Source organism: Myodes glareolus, chromosome 25 (assembly GCF_982192425.1).
Source record: "Myodes glareolus chromosome 25, mMyoGla1.1, whole genome shotgun sequence".
Lineage (NCBI taxonomy): Eukaryota > Metazoa > Chordata > Mammalia > Rodentia > Cricetidae > Myodes > Myodes glareolus.
This window is the reverse complement of record NC_142050.1, coordinates 43,761,956-43,776,469: the sequence shown is the minus strand read 5'-3', so window position 1 is coordinate 43,776,469 and position 14,514 is coordinate 43,761,956. Positions and strand designations below refer to the sequence as shown.

General features: G+C 39.1%; 1 protein-coding gene across 1 annotated transcript in view; it reads right to left on the bottom strand.

Annotated features, from left to right (window-relative positions):
- The window catches only part of Cntnap2 (contactin associated protein 2), a 2,060,022-nt gene that overhangs the window by 1,025,704 nt on the left and 1,019,804 nt on the right, over positions 1-14,514 (bottom strand). The window contains exon 9 of the mRNA XM_085683653.2: positions 10,705-10,854. Coding sequence (XP_085539779.1) covers positions 10,705-10,854 — 150 coding nt within the window. The remainder of the gene's footprint in view (positions 1-10,704; positions 10,855-14,514) is intronic.

The following is a 14,514-nucleotide window of genomic DNA, read 5'->3' as shown; positions in this document are numbered from 1 at the left end:
GCTGTTACATAGCTATCATCAATTTCATCTATTTTCCTTGACCAGGAACATGGAACCATTCTCAAAACAGCCCAAGGTTCATCAAAGATATAAGATTCATCTGGCCCAGACCTGATTACTTTTCAAGACCATGCACTATCTCCTCAGTGCACTTTAGTACACCCTCGCCCCTTTCCTAAACCCTCTGCACATTCTAGCTATAAATGTGCTCACACTTCTCCCATTACGAGAGCTATTCTCTTGCATTTTCTCTGGGTGTTTTCATTCTCCAGGGCCTCTGCACCTTCTTACTGCCGGCATTCTCTAACATCTCATTTTAAATGACCAATCTTCAGCATATCCAAAGAACTTTCTAACCCATAAGCTGTTTTAGTTGGGCATTGGTATTTCCATGCATTTTTATCCAACAAAGAATTGTTTATATCTTTATTTTTTCAAGACAACGCAACATCTCACGGTGCCCTCATTGCAGCAAATAAATGCCAGAGACCTCTCTTTCAATGCACAGCCAACCTTGTTTCATTTGGGGGATACGAGTGGGATATTCCAATGTGACTGGAGATAAGAAGTACTGTAGACCCTTGTGCGCATCTTCAGTAAACGTGTCTGCTGGAAGGGTAATCCAGTCAGTGAATAAACGAACAGTTACAAACTATTTTCTCTCAGACTCTGAGAACACTTGAGTTGCTTTAAAACATACTAAAGCCATTTATCTCTGCCGTCTCAGAGCTCTGGTAGGGTGGATCCAACAACAGACAAGGAACTAAGAAAAGAAATGGATGGTAAGTGGATGTGAGAAGTGACTAAAATCTCTGGAACAAGTGTGGTGAGGAAGGAAAGCAGGGTGGGATGGAAGGGATCTTGGAAGTTGGACTAGAGGTGAACCTGGAAAAGGGGGTAGAGGGAAAAAAAGGCCCAGGGGAGGAGTCTGGTGAAGTCCCCAGGAGTGGGGAACTCAATAAAACTATGTAAAAGAGTAGACCAGAAATGAGTTATATAACAAGACACAAACCCATCAGTAAAAGGAGTGTGTCTAGAAACAGGTTAATACGCACACACACACACACACACACACACACACACACACCCCAAATAAAATATTGCCCTGATTAGAAGTGAGTTGAAAATTCATCGCAGTGAGACAGGAGAAAAGACTAATGGTTAGAAACAATAATCTTATGTACTAGCTTAGTGCAAATATTTTATCTTAGAAACATTTACATCTGTTTTTTAAAATTTATTTATTGATTTATTTTATATCCCAGTTGCAGTTTCCCTCTCCCCTCTCCTCTCAGTCCCTCTCCCCATCCCTCCTCTGTTTCTGCACCCCAATCCATGTCCTCTCCATCTCTGTTCGGAAAAGGGCAGGTCTCCTGAGTATCATCAAAACACGGCATATCAAGTTGCAAAATACTAAGCACCTCCTCATGTAAGAAGACTGGGCGAGGTGACCTAGCATGAGGAGTGGGGTCTCAAAGGTCTGCAAAAGAGTCAGAGACAGTCTGTGTTCCCACTGTTAGGAGTCCCACAAGAGGACTAAACTATACAACTGTAACATACATGCAGAGTGCCCAGGCCAGTCCTATGCAGGCTTCCTGGTTGTCAGTTCAGTCCTCATGAGACTCCATGAGCTTAGGCCAGTTGATTCTGTGAGCCTTCATGTAGTGTTTATACCTATTTTGTGTTAGTAAATGCATTAATGAGGGGATAGAAGCAGCAAGAAATATAGAATAATAAAATTGGCAGATGAGACTGTAGAAATCATGGTAATTATAATTAGAAAATCCATAAAGCAATCCACTTAGCTTCATAGTATACAGGACATTTGATTATATTATTGGACATCTCAAATCTGGGGTATGAAAAAGTACATTATGATGATAGTTGCGTGCCAGTCTTTAGATGCCACTGTGTGAAACCTAGTCTGCAATACACTAACTGGGTGTGGCTGTGAAAATGATCTGAAACACCAGAGTCGTCAGCATCTACAACCTGCTGACTTTGTGTTAAGGTGACCTTATCTAACCTGGTGAAATCTTTTAAGATCACAAGCAGAAGTTATCGCACACGGAAGTCAGAGTAGCTATCCATTAACGAGACAACCACAGAGGTGGTGTGGAATGATTTTAGAATGTAGAGCACATGGAGCCGTTGAAGGTGGGGGCAACCTAAGTTGGTTGGGGATTGAGGTAATGCCATCTTTTCAGTCATGTGGTGTTTCAAGAATCATCTGCAGGCTCTTAGTTATACCCAGCATTGTAATCCCTCTGGATAGAAGTGAACGAAAGTAGATCTCAGTTCTATAATAGAAGAGTTGAAATCAAAGCATACTTGGAAGTAAAGTCTAGGGATTTGGAAATGCAAGCTTAGAAAATGTTAAAAAATCTATTGCGTATTATTTCAACCAGCAAAGAGAAAATGGAACATTGATCCAGTTTAAAGTTTAAATTCTCAGGACAGTCCCCTTATTTGTTTTAAAGGTATTTTATAAGAGAACTTTTCAAGTGTAATCCTATAAGCTTGCCCAGGACTTACCTGATAAATGTAAGGAAATTTCTTGGTGTTAATTAGGTAGCTGTGCACAAACCAATAGTACCAAGAAGGTTCCTGAAAGCATTCTTCCTTGCTATACATGGTAATTGATGAATATTATACAAATGTACAGACACAGTGGATTATCAGGATGACTCAGTTTCTTCTTTTGTGTGTTTCTCTGTTTCATGATATGCATGCGTGCTTACATGGTTTTGAGCATATATCTGTGAATTCACATTTGCATGTGTACACATGCACATGTGGAATGCCAGAGGTTGATATTGGGAGCCCTATTCAAACACTCTTATTTATTGAAACAGGATCTCTCATTTGCAATAAAATCTAATGAACAGACTAATTTGGCAGGCCAGCTTACTCCTGGGATCTCTGCCTTCTGAGCAGGCTGGAATTATAAGCCCGTCATCAAGGGCATTGAACTTTTATCTGGATTCTGGGGATCCAGACTCTGGATCTCATTATCCACTGAACCATCTCCTGACCCCAATTTATTCTTAATTATGTATGTGCTAGCTTCATTTCAGTTGCTGTGATAAAATACCCTGAAACAAAAGCAACTCAAAGGTGGAAGGAATTTTTTTCAGCTACAATTCCAGAGAACAGTTTATCATTGTAGGAAAATTGAGGCAGAGATTTTACAAAGTTTGTCATGCCATATCCGCAGTCAATGGCAGAGAGAAATAAGCGGATACATGCTTGTTTCTTGCTTGTGATAGATTTCTCTTCTCTTATAGAACTCTTATATTTACATATAAGTAAGCTGTCTTATACCCCTGCATAGGAAATGATGCTGAGCACAGTGGGTTCCATCCTCCCACACCAATGAACTTAGTTAAGACACTCCCCCACAGAAATGAGCAAAGGTCAACACAATGTGGAGAATTTCTCATTTACATCATTCCCAAGTGACTCTAGGTTGTGTCAAGATTACAATAAAAACACATCACAATGTATTTATTTTTGGAAGGTTGCTAATAAAGAAGGGTGAGACAGATTTTAGGGGGCATTCTTTTGTCAGTGTGGTTTATTCTTACCAATCTTTTTATTCGTAATAAAGGTCTCTAATATATTAATTTCTCCTACAATACTAACTTCTTATTTCAGCAAAAAAAAAGTAAAATTTTAAATTTATCTTTAGAGAACTCACAAAGCTTATTGACCACGTCCTTTGCCTTACAGAACCGTCTCAGTTTCAGGAGGTCCCATTTATTAGTTGTTGCTCTCAGTATCTCTGCTATTGGTGCTATATTTAGGAAGTGGTCTAGTGTGTCCATGAGTTCTAGGCTACTTCCCACTTTAACTTCTTTTTTTTTTTAAAAAAAAGATTTGCTTATTTATGCTATGCATAAGCATGCTCTTATGTATGTGCATGATCTATTGACTTTTATGTCAGAAAAGGGTATAAGATCCCACTCTAGATGGTTGTGAGTCACCATGTGGTTGCTGAGAATTGAACTCAGGACTTCTGGAAGAGCAGTCAGTGTTCTTAACTACTGAACAATCTCTCTAGCCCCCCACTTTCTCTTCTATCAGGTTCAGTGTAGCTTAATTTATATTGAGGTCTTTGATCCACTTGAACTTGAGTTTTGTGCATGGATATAGATATGGATCTATTTGCATTCTTCTACATGTCCACATCTAAGTATGCAAGCACCATTTGTTGAAGATACCTTTTTTTGTCCATTGTAAAATTTTGGCTTCTTTGTCAAAAATCAGATGTTCATAGGTGTGTTGATTAATATCAGGGTCTTCAATTCTAATTCAAAGACCCAGCAATACCACTCTTGGGTGTATACCCAAAGGATGATCAATCATACCACTAGGGCACTTGCTCAACAATGTTCATAGCAGCATTATTTAATAATAATCAGAACATGGAAACAACCTAGTTGCTCCTCAACTGAAGAATGGATAAAAAAAATGTGGTACAATTACACAACTGAGTTTTACTCATCTGTAAAAAACAATGACATCTTGAAATTGGTAGGTAAATGAGTGGAACTAGAAAAAAAATCCTGAATGACTTAACCCAGATCCAGAAGACAAATAGGGTATATACTTACTCATCAGTGGATATTAGACATAAAGTGAAGGATAACCTGGCTATAATCCACAGCCCCAGAGAAGCTAGGTAAAAAGTAGGACCCTATGAGGAGAACACATAGAGGGCCCCAGAAAGGGGAAATAGTTAAGAGCTCTTGAGTAGCAGGGAGGGGCATCGAGGGGTTGAGGGATATAAACATGATGGATCGACATGACTAAGTTGGAGGAGCTAGCAAATAAAGTTTGCCTGAAGAGCAGTGTGTGGAGCTAGTCAATTGCTAGCCTTAGAGACCAGGCAGTGGTGGTACACACCTTAAATCCCAGCACTCAGGAGGCAGAGGCAGAGCGATCTTTATGAGTTCAAGGCCACCCTGGGTTACACGAGTTTGATCCAGTCTAAAAAAGAAACAGAGCCCGTGGTGGTGGGTCACACCTTTAAGCCCACTACTTGGAGGACACGTGTCTTTAATCTCAGCACTAGGACGATAGAGACAAGAAGGGATATGGCTGGGTGGAGAGAGGAATACAAGGTGGGAGGAAACAAGAGCTCACTGCATTCAATCTGAGCATTCAGTCTGAGGATTCATGGAGACAGGATCTTACCCTCTTCAGTTTGAGGACTTGATAGAGGTAAAAAGTCTCTCTAGTGGCCAGCTCCTTTACTTTTCTGATCTTTCAGCATTTGCCCCAATATATGACTCAGGTTTTTATGATTAAGACCAACTAGAGTTCATGCTACTGGGGAGGGACAAAGAGGGAGAGCAATGAAAAAGATATCATGATAGAGGGAGCCATTATGGGGTTAGGCAGTAACCTGGCATGAGGGAAACCCCTAGGAATCTATAAGAACGGCACCAGCTAAGACTCCTAGCAATAGTGTAGAGGGTGCCTGGACTGGCTTTCCCCTACAATCAGATTAGTGACCACCCTAACTCCCATCATCGAATCTACATCCAGAAACTGATGGAAGAAGATGTAGTGATTCACAGCCAAGCACTGGACTGAACTCTGGAAGCTCAGTTGAAGAAAGGGAGAAAAGTTCATGAATAAGTGGCGTCAAGATCATGATGGGGAAAAATCACAGACACAGCCCAACCGAACTAGTGGTAGCTCATGGACTCTGGATTGACACCTGAGGAACCTCCAGGGGACTGAACAAGGCCCTCTGAATGTGGTGACAGTTATATGGCTTGAATGGCTTCATCTATTTGTGTGTGTATATGGCAGGGGTGTGGACTGGCAGTGGGACCAGGACTTAGCCCAGTGGATGAACTGGGTTTTGGAAGTCCATTACCTCTGGTGGGATACCTTGGCCAGACTGATTCAGGTGGGAGGGTCTTGTTTCTGCTTCAACTTGGTATTCCAGACTTTGAGGACTCCCCAAGGGAGACCTTATCCTGTCTCAGAAGTGAATGGAGGAATGTGATGGAGGAAGTTGGGAGTGGGACCAAATGAGAGAACTGGGTTGGTAGATAAAATGAAAAAAAAAGGTTAATTAAAAAAGGTTTTAATCTATTTTTTATCTATTAAAAAAGGGTTTTTTAACTAAATAAAAAATTATCTTAAGACTTGAAAAAGGAAAAGAAAGAAAAATTCACAAAGTAATGAAGGCAGACCCCCATTCCTTGTTCCACACCTTGGCTTTGCTCCCAGTGTTGATACATACTCTATGTCATTCTCTCTTTACCCACGCCTTGCTTCCTTACACCAGTAGATTCTTTCACTACAAGGATGCCTTCCCCTATTGTTTACCTTTTACTGGTTTTGTTTTACACAGAGGCGTCTAACACTGACGACTAATGAGCTTGGGCACTCTGATGCACCAGTTCGGCTGCTCTCGGAAACATTTTCTATTGATTTCCCCAGACTTCTACATGCAGCGCGATGTAGAGGTCACAAAATTCCATTTGTAAATTTGGCCAAGAGCCATCATTTCTGCCCATGTGCCCTAGGCTCTAGTTCTCCCTCATGGTGTTTGTTAGGATCTTCCCTTTAGCAATAGTTTCTTAAATTTGTGACTGATGTTAACTCCTAGAAGATCCATCTTTGAAAGCACATAAGAGAAAAATCAGAAGTTGGAGAGTCTGTTTTAGGAAATAGGGTAACTGTAGAATGTCATGGTTTAAATGTAAAATGCCCCCTGTAGGTTCATGTATTTGAACGCTTGGACTCCAGCTAGTGGTACTGTTTTGGGATGCTGAGGAACATTTGGGAGAGGGGGCCTTGCCGGAGCAGGTAGAATTCTAATGCACAGGCAGATTAATAGCTTAAGCATGCTTACTGTGTTCTTTCTGCTTCCTTGTCCAGTGAGATGTGAGCAAGCAGCTGCCGTAACACTCCTACCTATACAGCACTACCTGGCCCCATGACTTCCCTGTTAGGACTCTCCTCAGACTGTGAATAGGAATGAAACTCTTATCCCTTCATATTGTCTTGTCATGCATGAAGTCAAAGCAACAAGAAATGTAACCAACACAGAACATCTTACACAGCTAACCTAAATCTTATTATAGTCTGTTTGTGTGGTTCAAAAGGACTGCTAATACTCTAAGTTGGACCTGGGCATGTGGCCTAATTTGGAAATAACGTCATCACAGAGATATCTAGGGAATTATGAAGTAAGTGTGAGTAGGAGGGGCTCTAAACCTGTGCCTGGTGTGCTTATCAGAAGGACACATAGACCCAGACACTCAGAGGATTTGAAGACAGAAGCAGACATGATGGTCTGTCATAGGAGTCCCATGGATTGCCAAAAACTGTCACTAGCTATTGCACTTTTCCTTACATCCTTCAAAGAGAACACAGACCTCCGGATACCTCGTACCCTTCTAAGTTTCCTGTATTCAAACCTGAGAATAAATGACTGCTGGTTGAGGTCACTGGGTTTGTGGTACCTTGTAATAGCAGTCCTGTGAATCTACTACACACCACAAATTCCTTTCCCCATTTTCAGGTCACTGAAAAGTATCATTTGATAAAATACTTCTTGCTTCTGTGATTTTGGGAGTGAAATAAAAAGAAGTTAGAAAACTTACTTTAGAAACCTAAAAAATGTGAACTTAAGTCAGGTGCTTCCAAGTTATTCAGCTATTGTGCAATGGACCAGTTAACCTAGGTGTTTCTGGGACTCCATCTAGAAGCTTTAAATGACAAATTAAAGAGAATGTAGGGTCCATTAAGAATTTTCAGAGGCTCAGATGTACACAGGAAGGCTGGCATTACATTACTTCATGAGTAAGTATGAACTGCCAGATCTGGAATATTCCTCCTAAAGAAATACAACAGGAAAATACTTTTTATTTATATATATATTTGCATATCTATCTATCTCTCTATCTATCTATCTCTCTATCTATCTATCTCTCTATCTATCTATCTATCATCTATCTTTCCATCTCTCTCTCTATATCTATCTATCTATCTATCTATCTATCTATCTTTCCCTCTCTATCTATCTATCTATCTATCTATCTATCTATCTATCTATCTATCTATCTATCTATCTATCTTTCTATCTATCTACTTAACTTCTGCTCTATTTCATTGAAGAGCGCTACAGACTACCTCTGTGCCCTGCTCAGAATTTATATATGGGAAACTTACTCCCACCCCTGCCATGGTATAGGTCTGAAGTTGAGAGTCTCTGGGTGGTAATTACACCCTGAGAATGGAATCCTCACAATGAGATTAGCTTCCTCATAAGAAACAGATATGGAGATTCCTGTGTTCTCTGAATACCTTCCTAATCCTCCTTCCATCCTGTACAATATGAAGACTCAATAAAAATAAAGGACACTCTAAAAGTCAGGAAGACAGGCCTCAGCAGACTACATCTAACAGCACTTTGATCTTGGATTTCTTGCCTTCAGAAAGAAAACTTGGGGAAATAGATGTGGCTGGTTAAAGCCACTCACTCGATGTGGCCCTGCTACCGTAGGTGGCAATAGCTAGACATGTGTACTGCTGTATCTAGAATAGAAACTAGACTTGGATGGACCCTCCCTCCATTAAACCTCACTAGTGCCAGTACTATGAAACGCAGAAAGCTCTCCTGTCCCATTGCCTCCCTCACCTGACGCCTTCTTGTGAGCTGCATGCCCAACCTGTGTTCTTTAGGCATCCACTTTTCAATACAAGCCAATGGAAACTTTCTTACCCAACTGTTTCCATTCGAATGAAAACAGAGAGTTTATTAAAAGTAATGGCCTAAATAATGTTAGAAATTTAAAGCTGTACATACATAATCATGGGCCCTGGCCGATATCTAAACGACTATTATCCAGTAATTGGTTGATAAATAAATATAATTGCCTCTTTTATTTTTATCACAATTGTTAAAATTAACGAAGTGTTAAGGAATTTCAGTCGAGAGGTAAAGATAACAGCTAAAGCAGCTGTGACCTCCCTTGCTGAAGAAAAAGCCCCAAATACCGCTTTTCTGTGATCTGCTATTCTCACACAAGAACAAAGGGAAGAAAGTGCACAATCAGAAGCCTGGCCTGGCCTACAATTTCCCGTGAGCAGACACCCTACTGGAAAGTCAAGATGATGTGTGCCAGCCAGGAGCTTCACTTGGCGCACACCTTTGCTTGAGGCTTTCAGAGCCCGGGAACACCATTACCATTACTCTTTATCCTCCTTCTTTCCTACTTCTGGTAGTTGCTGTCTTTCAGAGGAATCTCAGGGGGGCAGGGTGGGTATTAGTTCAGGTCCACCTGCATCCTGTTCTTTATAACATATGTCTCAGAATCTCTTGACGCTTAGAATTCTGCAGTGTCTCAAGTTTATATTTCAGTGTCTCGTCCTGTATGTTAAAGTTCTAGCAGTTCTTCCTGAGATTTGGAGTTACAATGTGGTATTTTTTTTTTCACTTGCAGGACTCAGCTGAGGAGGATGTAATCAAAAAACCATCATGATTCTATGCTGGTGGCATATCTTGCAGGCAGAACAAAGACCCGAGAGGAAGTCAACCTCCTCTTGACAGGGTTTTAAAAACTCAAATCTATAAAGTAATAAAGCACAGTACACCACATCCAATCATCTTTACCACAAATGTGAGGCTCTAGTAATTTGTCTATCCACTGGACTGAGATGGATAGGAGCTACTATAGGCCTTTGGTGACCTCATCCATGGCCAACAGCATTCCAGATCGGAGATTAGTGGAGACTGTCAAAAGGTTTTCCGCTGACAAATGCAATCCATTTACTATGACAACCATGGGAACTCTTGGCCCAAAGCTGATTATGTTCAACACATACTCGGAGGGAAACTAGTGTTTAAATGAATGGCTTATGTTTATGTCAATCAACTCTATTCCTTCGCTCAGAAGACATCTTTTCTCATTTTCATTGACTCACCAAATATTCACTGAGGACCTTTAAAACATGTATTATGAACACCCAACAAATATTATGGATTAATGACTCAGGACAAACTCAGAACTTATTTCTCTAACTTACACCTCCACAGTGGTGGAAACTCCCCACCAAGGAGCACATGGTCTTATATTTAGGAGCCAGTGGCTGCCAGGGAACGTGTTTCTTCTTCCTGACAATTTAAAATAAAGTACTTATCTGCTCTATTTTACAGAGTTTACTAATTCATTTATAAATAAGTATTTGCTATCTGTCATACTCTAGGAATATTTTTTTTGGACTAGGGCATAGGGCAGGAAACTTGGCAGACAGGGTAAGAGCTCTTAGGTAGAATTACTCTAAAAACTTCAGGGAAACAAGATGCAAATACAAGATAGGAATTTATATTCATATAAACCGACATGGGTATTGACTAAAGTTTAGGAGAATTTTCTATAAAATGTGTGACCAATCTGTAGCTGTCATTGATCCCAGAAGAGAGTATTACAGAAATTACAGACTCTCATGTTTTATGCTTTGAAGATTTGAAACAAAAGGTAGGTAGGAGGGTCACCACATTAATAGTGTTTTTGGAATCAGAAATTTCTTTAACCTTTTAATCCAATAGAATTACAACTATTTTTTTATTCTAAAATCTACTAGATTCCTTGGATTAAAGTACTTTATAAACTTTTTGAAAACCTTTTTCTTCTTTTTTAAAGGATCTGCTAACCTAAACCGTGGCTTTCCTACCTCCCAAGAAGTACTTCTCGCCAGTCTTCACTTGCAGAGGACTGTTGGTGCGAACTGCGGATGCTTCGTCTCCATCAATGGTGAGAACTGCAAAGTTTTCCTTGGCCAGGAAGCGAACCTCATGCCACTGCCCATCATTCAGCCCGGAGCCTGGAAGGAAGACAATGAAAGTTTCCTAAGTTGGGTCTGTTTTTAAACACTACAGTACAGTGATTTCATTGAAAACCCATGATTATATTACCTTCATGGAGCTCAATTTTTTGGATAAATTTATGCAAGACACAGTATTTATAGACACAACTATTATCTTCTCTAGTTGGGTAACTCATTTGAATTGCCATCCTTGTCATTTTGGGAAAGCTATATTTATATATTTGTCTGTGGTCATTCAGGAAGGTCATATGGCTGAAAGGCACACAGTTTCAATTTGATAAGAATAAATATAATTCTTTAAAAGGTTTTATTCATAAAAATTCTGTGTTTCTGTGTGGGTCTGGGAGAATGTGTGCCTCTTAATAAAAATGCCTGTAGGGCAAGAAGAGTATGCAGGGAATCCTAAAGGTAGAGTTATCAGGCAGATGTGGGCTATCTCTTGATTTGTATGTTGAGGAACAGATCTGTTAGACTCTACAAGAGTAGTGTGTGCTCTTAACTACTGAGCTATATCTCAAATTCTCAAGCAATCTTTAATCTGAACAGAATTAGGAATTTAGATGTAAATGTTATGTATATATATATATATATATATATATATTCTAGAAGAACATGGTGATGCTTATATTTTGTATTTTCTGATGTTTCCTTAACATTTCAGATGGCTTTCCCTCTATCAAATTGAACAAACACAAAGTAGCAGAATCTCATAGAAAAACACAATTAGAATGTAATTGAGATACTTGCAGGAAAAATGGTTTGTATATAGTCATTCGGGAAGAAATGAAAAACTATTTTAATTTAATAACTTATTTTTTGTTAGCTTTGTTAGACTCCATTCTGGGATAAAAGTGGATTTATTGTATTGATTTAAAATCTCCTTTACTTTTATATTTTTTAAATCTTTTATTGTTATAGTTATTTTTTTCTCAATAGCCATATCTACGTAGTACAGTTTATAGAAATTAAGTACTAAGAAAATGATTCTATGTATAGTAAAACATTCTAATTAGGCACTGATCATTATGGGAAGTAAAGATTATCTGATCATCAAACCAGGCAGTATGGTAACTGACTAGGTTATATTTCAGCAAAGAAAAAGCAATAAAATAAACCCACAACATCCACCTTCCAAATTTATACTTTATTGTTTCTTAACACATTGTAAAGGCAGACAGCATTCTTTATTTAGCTTGTGTTCATTTCAGTGAAAATAATTAGAAAATCAACAGCTAACAGAAGAGCACACTCAGGACCAGAGTGTTCGGGGGAGTTTCAAGAGCACAGAGAGACATTCAGGAGGCTTGGTTTGATCTTGAAAAGGTCAATGCTGTGACAGAGGCAGGGGTGTTGTTCTAGTCTTTTCTGAATGCATAATCTGGAGCATACAGAGAACCATTCCCTGAAGAGGCACTTTAGTGTCTCAAAAGAAAGAGAATATCAGCAAAGAAGATGTTTAAAATTAGGCTCAGAGTGAATCAATGAAGCAAAGATGAAGGATTTAAGCCCTTAATTATTTAATGCCAGGATGTGCAAACCACAGTGTGTGGGCCACATCCAACTTGTGTCCTTGTTATTATACCAAATGTGCATTGAGAATGGTTTTTATGCCATTAAGTCATTGAAAAGAAATTTAAAAAGAAAGCATACATACAACTTAATCTGTTATAGAGATGAAATTTTTCATAAATTCAAAGTTTAGTGTGCATATAAAGTTTTATGGGAATACATTTAAGTCCACTGGTCTGTAAGTGACTGGACCAACAATAACTGAGACAACAGCTGCAGTTGATAATATGGCCACCGTACCCAGATATCAACTCTGTGGCTATTGCCCTTAAGAACATCAACTAACTGTTGAATCATTCCATCCTTAAAAAAAAAGCTTTTTAAAGAAAAAAAGAAAAACCTTGAACCTCGTTGGAACTTAGAAGATAGTCAAATGTCAATAACATTTATTCATAATAAATATTAGTACAAATAATGGTATCTTGGTGTAGAAGATCCTTTTGTCTATGTGTTGCTTTCATTGGTTAATAAAGGAACAACTTTGGGCATATAGCAGAACTGTAGGGGAACAGACCTAGGTAGGAAAAACTAAACAGAATGCTGGGAGGAAGAAGGCAGAGTCATAGAGAAGCCATGGAGCCACCAGAGTCAGACATGTCAAATCTTTGCTGGTAGGCATGACCTCTAGTGATATATACAGATTAATAGAAATGGCTTAAATTAAGGTATAAGAGTTAACCAATAAGAAGCTAGAGCTAAAGGGCCAAGCAGTGATTTAATTAATACAGTTTTTGTGTGATTATTCATGGCTAAGCAGCTGGGCAGCAGGGACCAACAAGCGGCCCCCTCTCCCTCCAACACTATCTCATTCTTTCCATCAGGATTAAAACCTGAATTTAGTGATAATAAGCTTATTTTCTTTCAGTGGAGAACAATACAAATGTTCTTAAGGAATCAGCACCAAATAATTATCAAATTACTAAATATATAGTATAAATCAGTGTTTATACATAATACATTAAACATACAGTGATGTGTAGATAGACCCAATAAAAATATCTGTGTTCATGCACTGAGATTGAGTATTCATAGCGCACACACATGCAAACACCCACTTCAATTACATTATAACCTCTAGATTACATACCTAAATATCAGTCTAGAGTATTAAATTGTCCCCTCAATGCTTCTATTCTTTCCATTTCAGTCTTTAGACTCATCCAATGACAGAATCCTGTCTTGGACATGTAAGCAGGTTCATGACATTTCCCTTATGATAATTTTCTGTTGCTTCTGGGCTCAGTAACTGCTCTGGCCAAATGCCTCATGGTGATTGAGGTGTCAAGTGTCCCATCTGGAATGCCTTCTGGGTGGTGTTTTTGTGATTTTACTCCTGCACTACAACCTTTTGCAATGCATCGGATTCAGAGATTTCATAACCCTGTGAACAAAATGACATTTTTCCCTCTGCCCTGACTCTCTCTTTTTATAAACGTTATTTTCTCCCTTACAACTGCTAGTGATTAAGTCTACTTTGTGTTCATTTATTCGCTCTTTTGTGTGTTTCTTCTACTCTTAAAGTAAGATGGGTTTATGCTTCTTTTCTGCATTTAAGTGTTGTGCCTGAAGGTGTATATGTACTTTTTGGGTTCGTAGTGTCCGTAGAGCCCAGCTGTGAGCATTAGAGTCCCTAGAACTGGAATTACAGGCAGCGCGTAAGTTCTGGGAGTCAAACCATGATCCTCTGAAAGAGCAGCAAGAGCTCTTAATGACTGACTCATCTCTCTAACACTTAACATTTTGATAGAAGCTTTCTGATGTTAGAATTCTTTTTTAGCTATTTTATTCATTGTAAAAAATAACATTTCAAGCAGTACTATGTACATATCAGGTGTGAAAGAAAGGATGACTGAATGAATCTGAGGAGTGATCTAAGGAGTAGGAGTCTGGCCTTCTAAGAGTTGTGGGTCGTTATGCTGAACGTGAAGCAACAAGCAGGAGAAACAGCACAGACTTCATTGACCATGGCTTTCATGCTAGAGACAGCCATATGCAAAGGGATTCATGCTGAGAGTAAGAAAGCAGTCCTGGAGATGAAATTTTATTCTTGGTTAGTAGTCTATTTCAATGGTAATACATCTTCTTGGA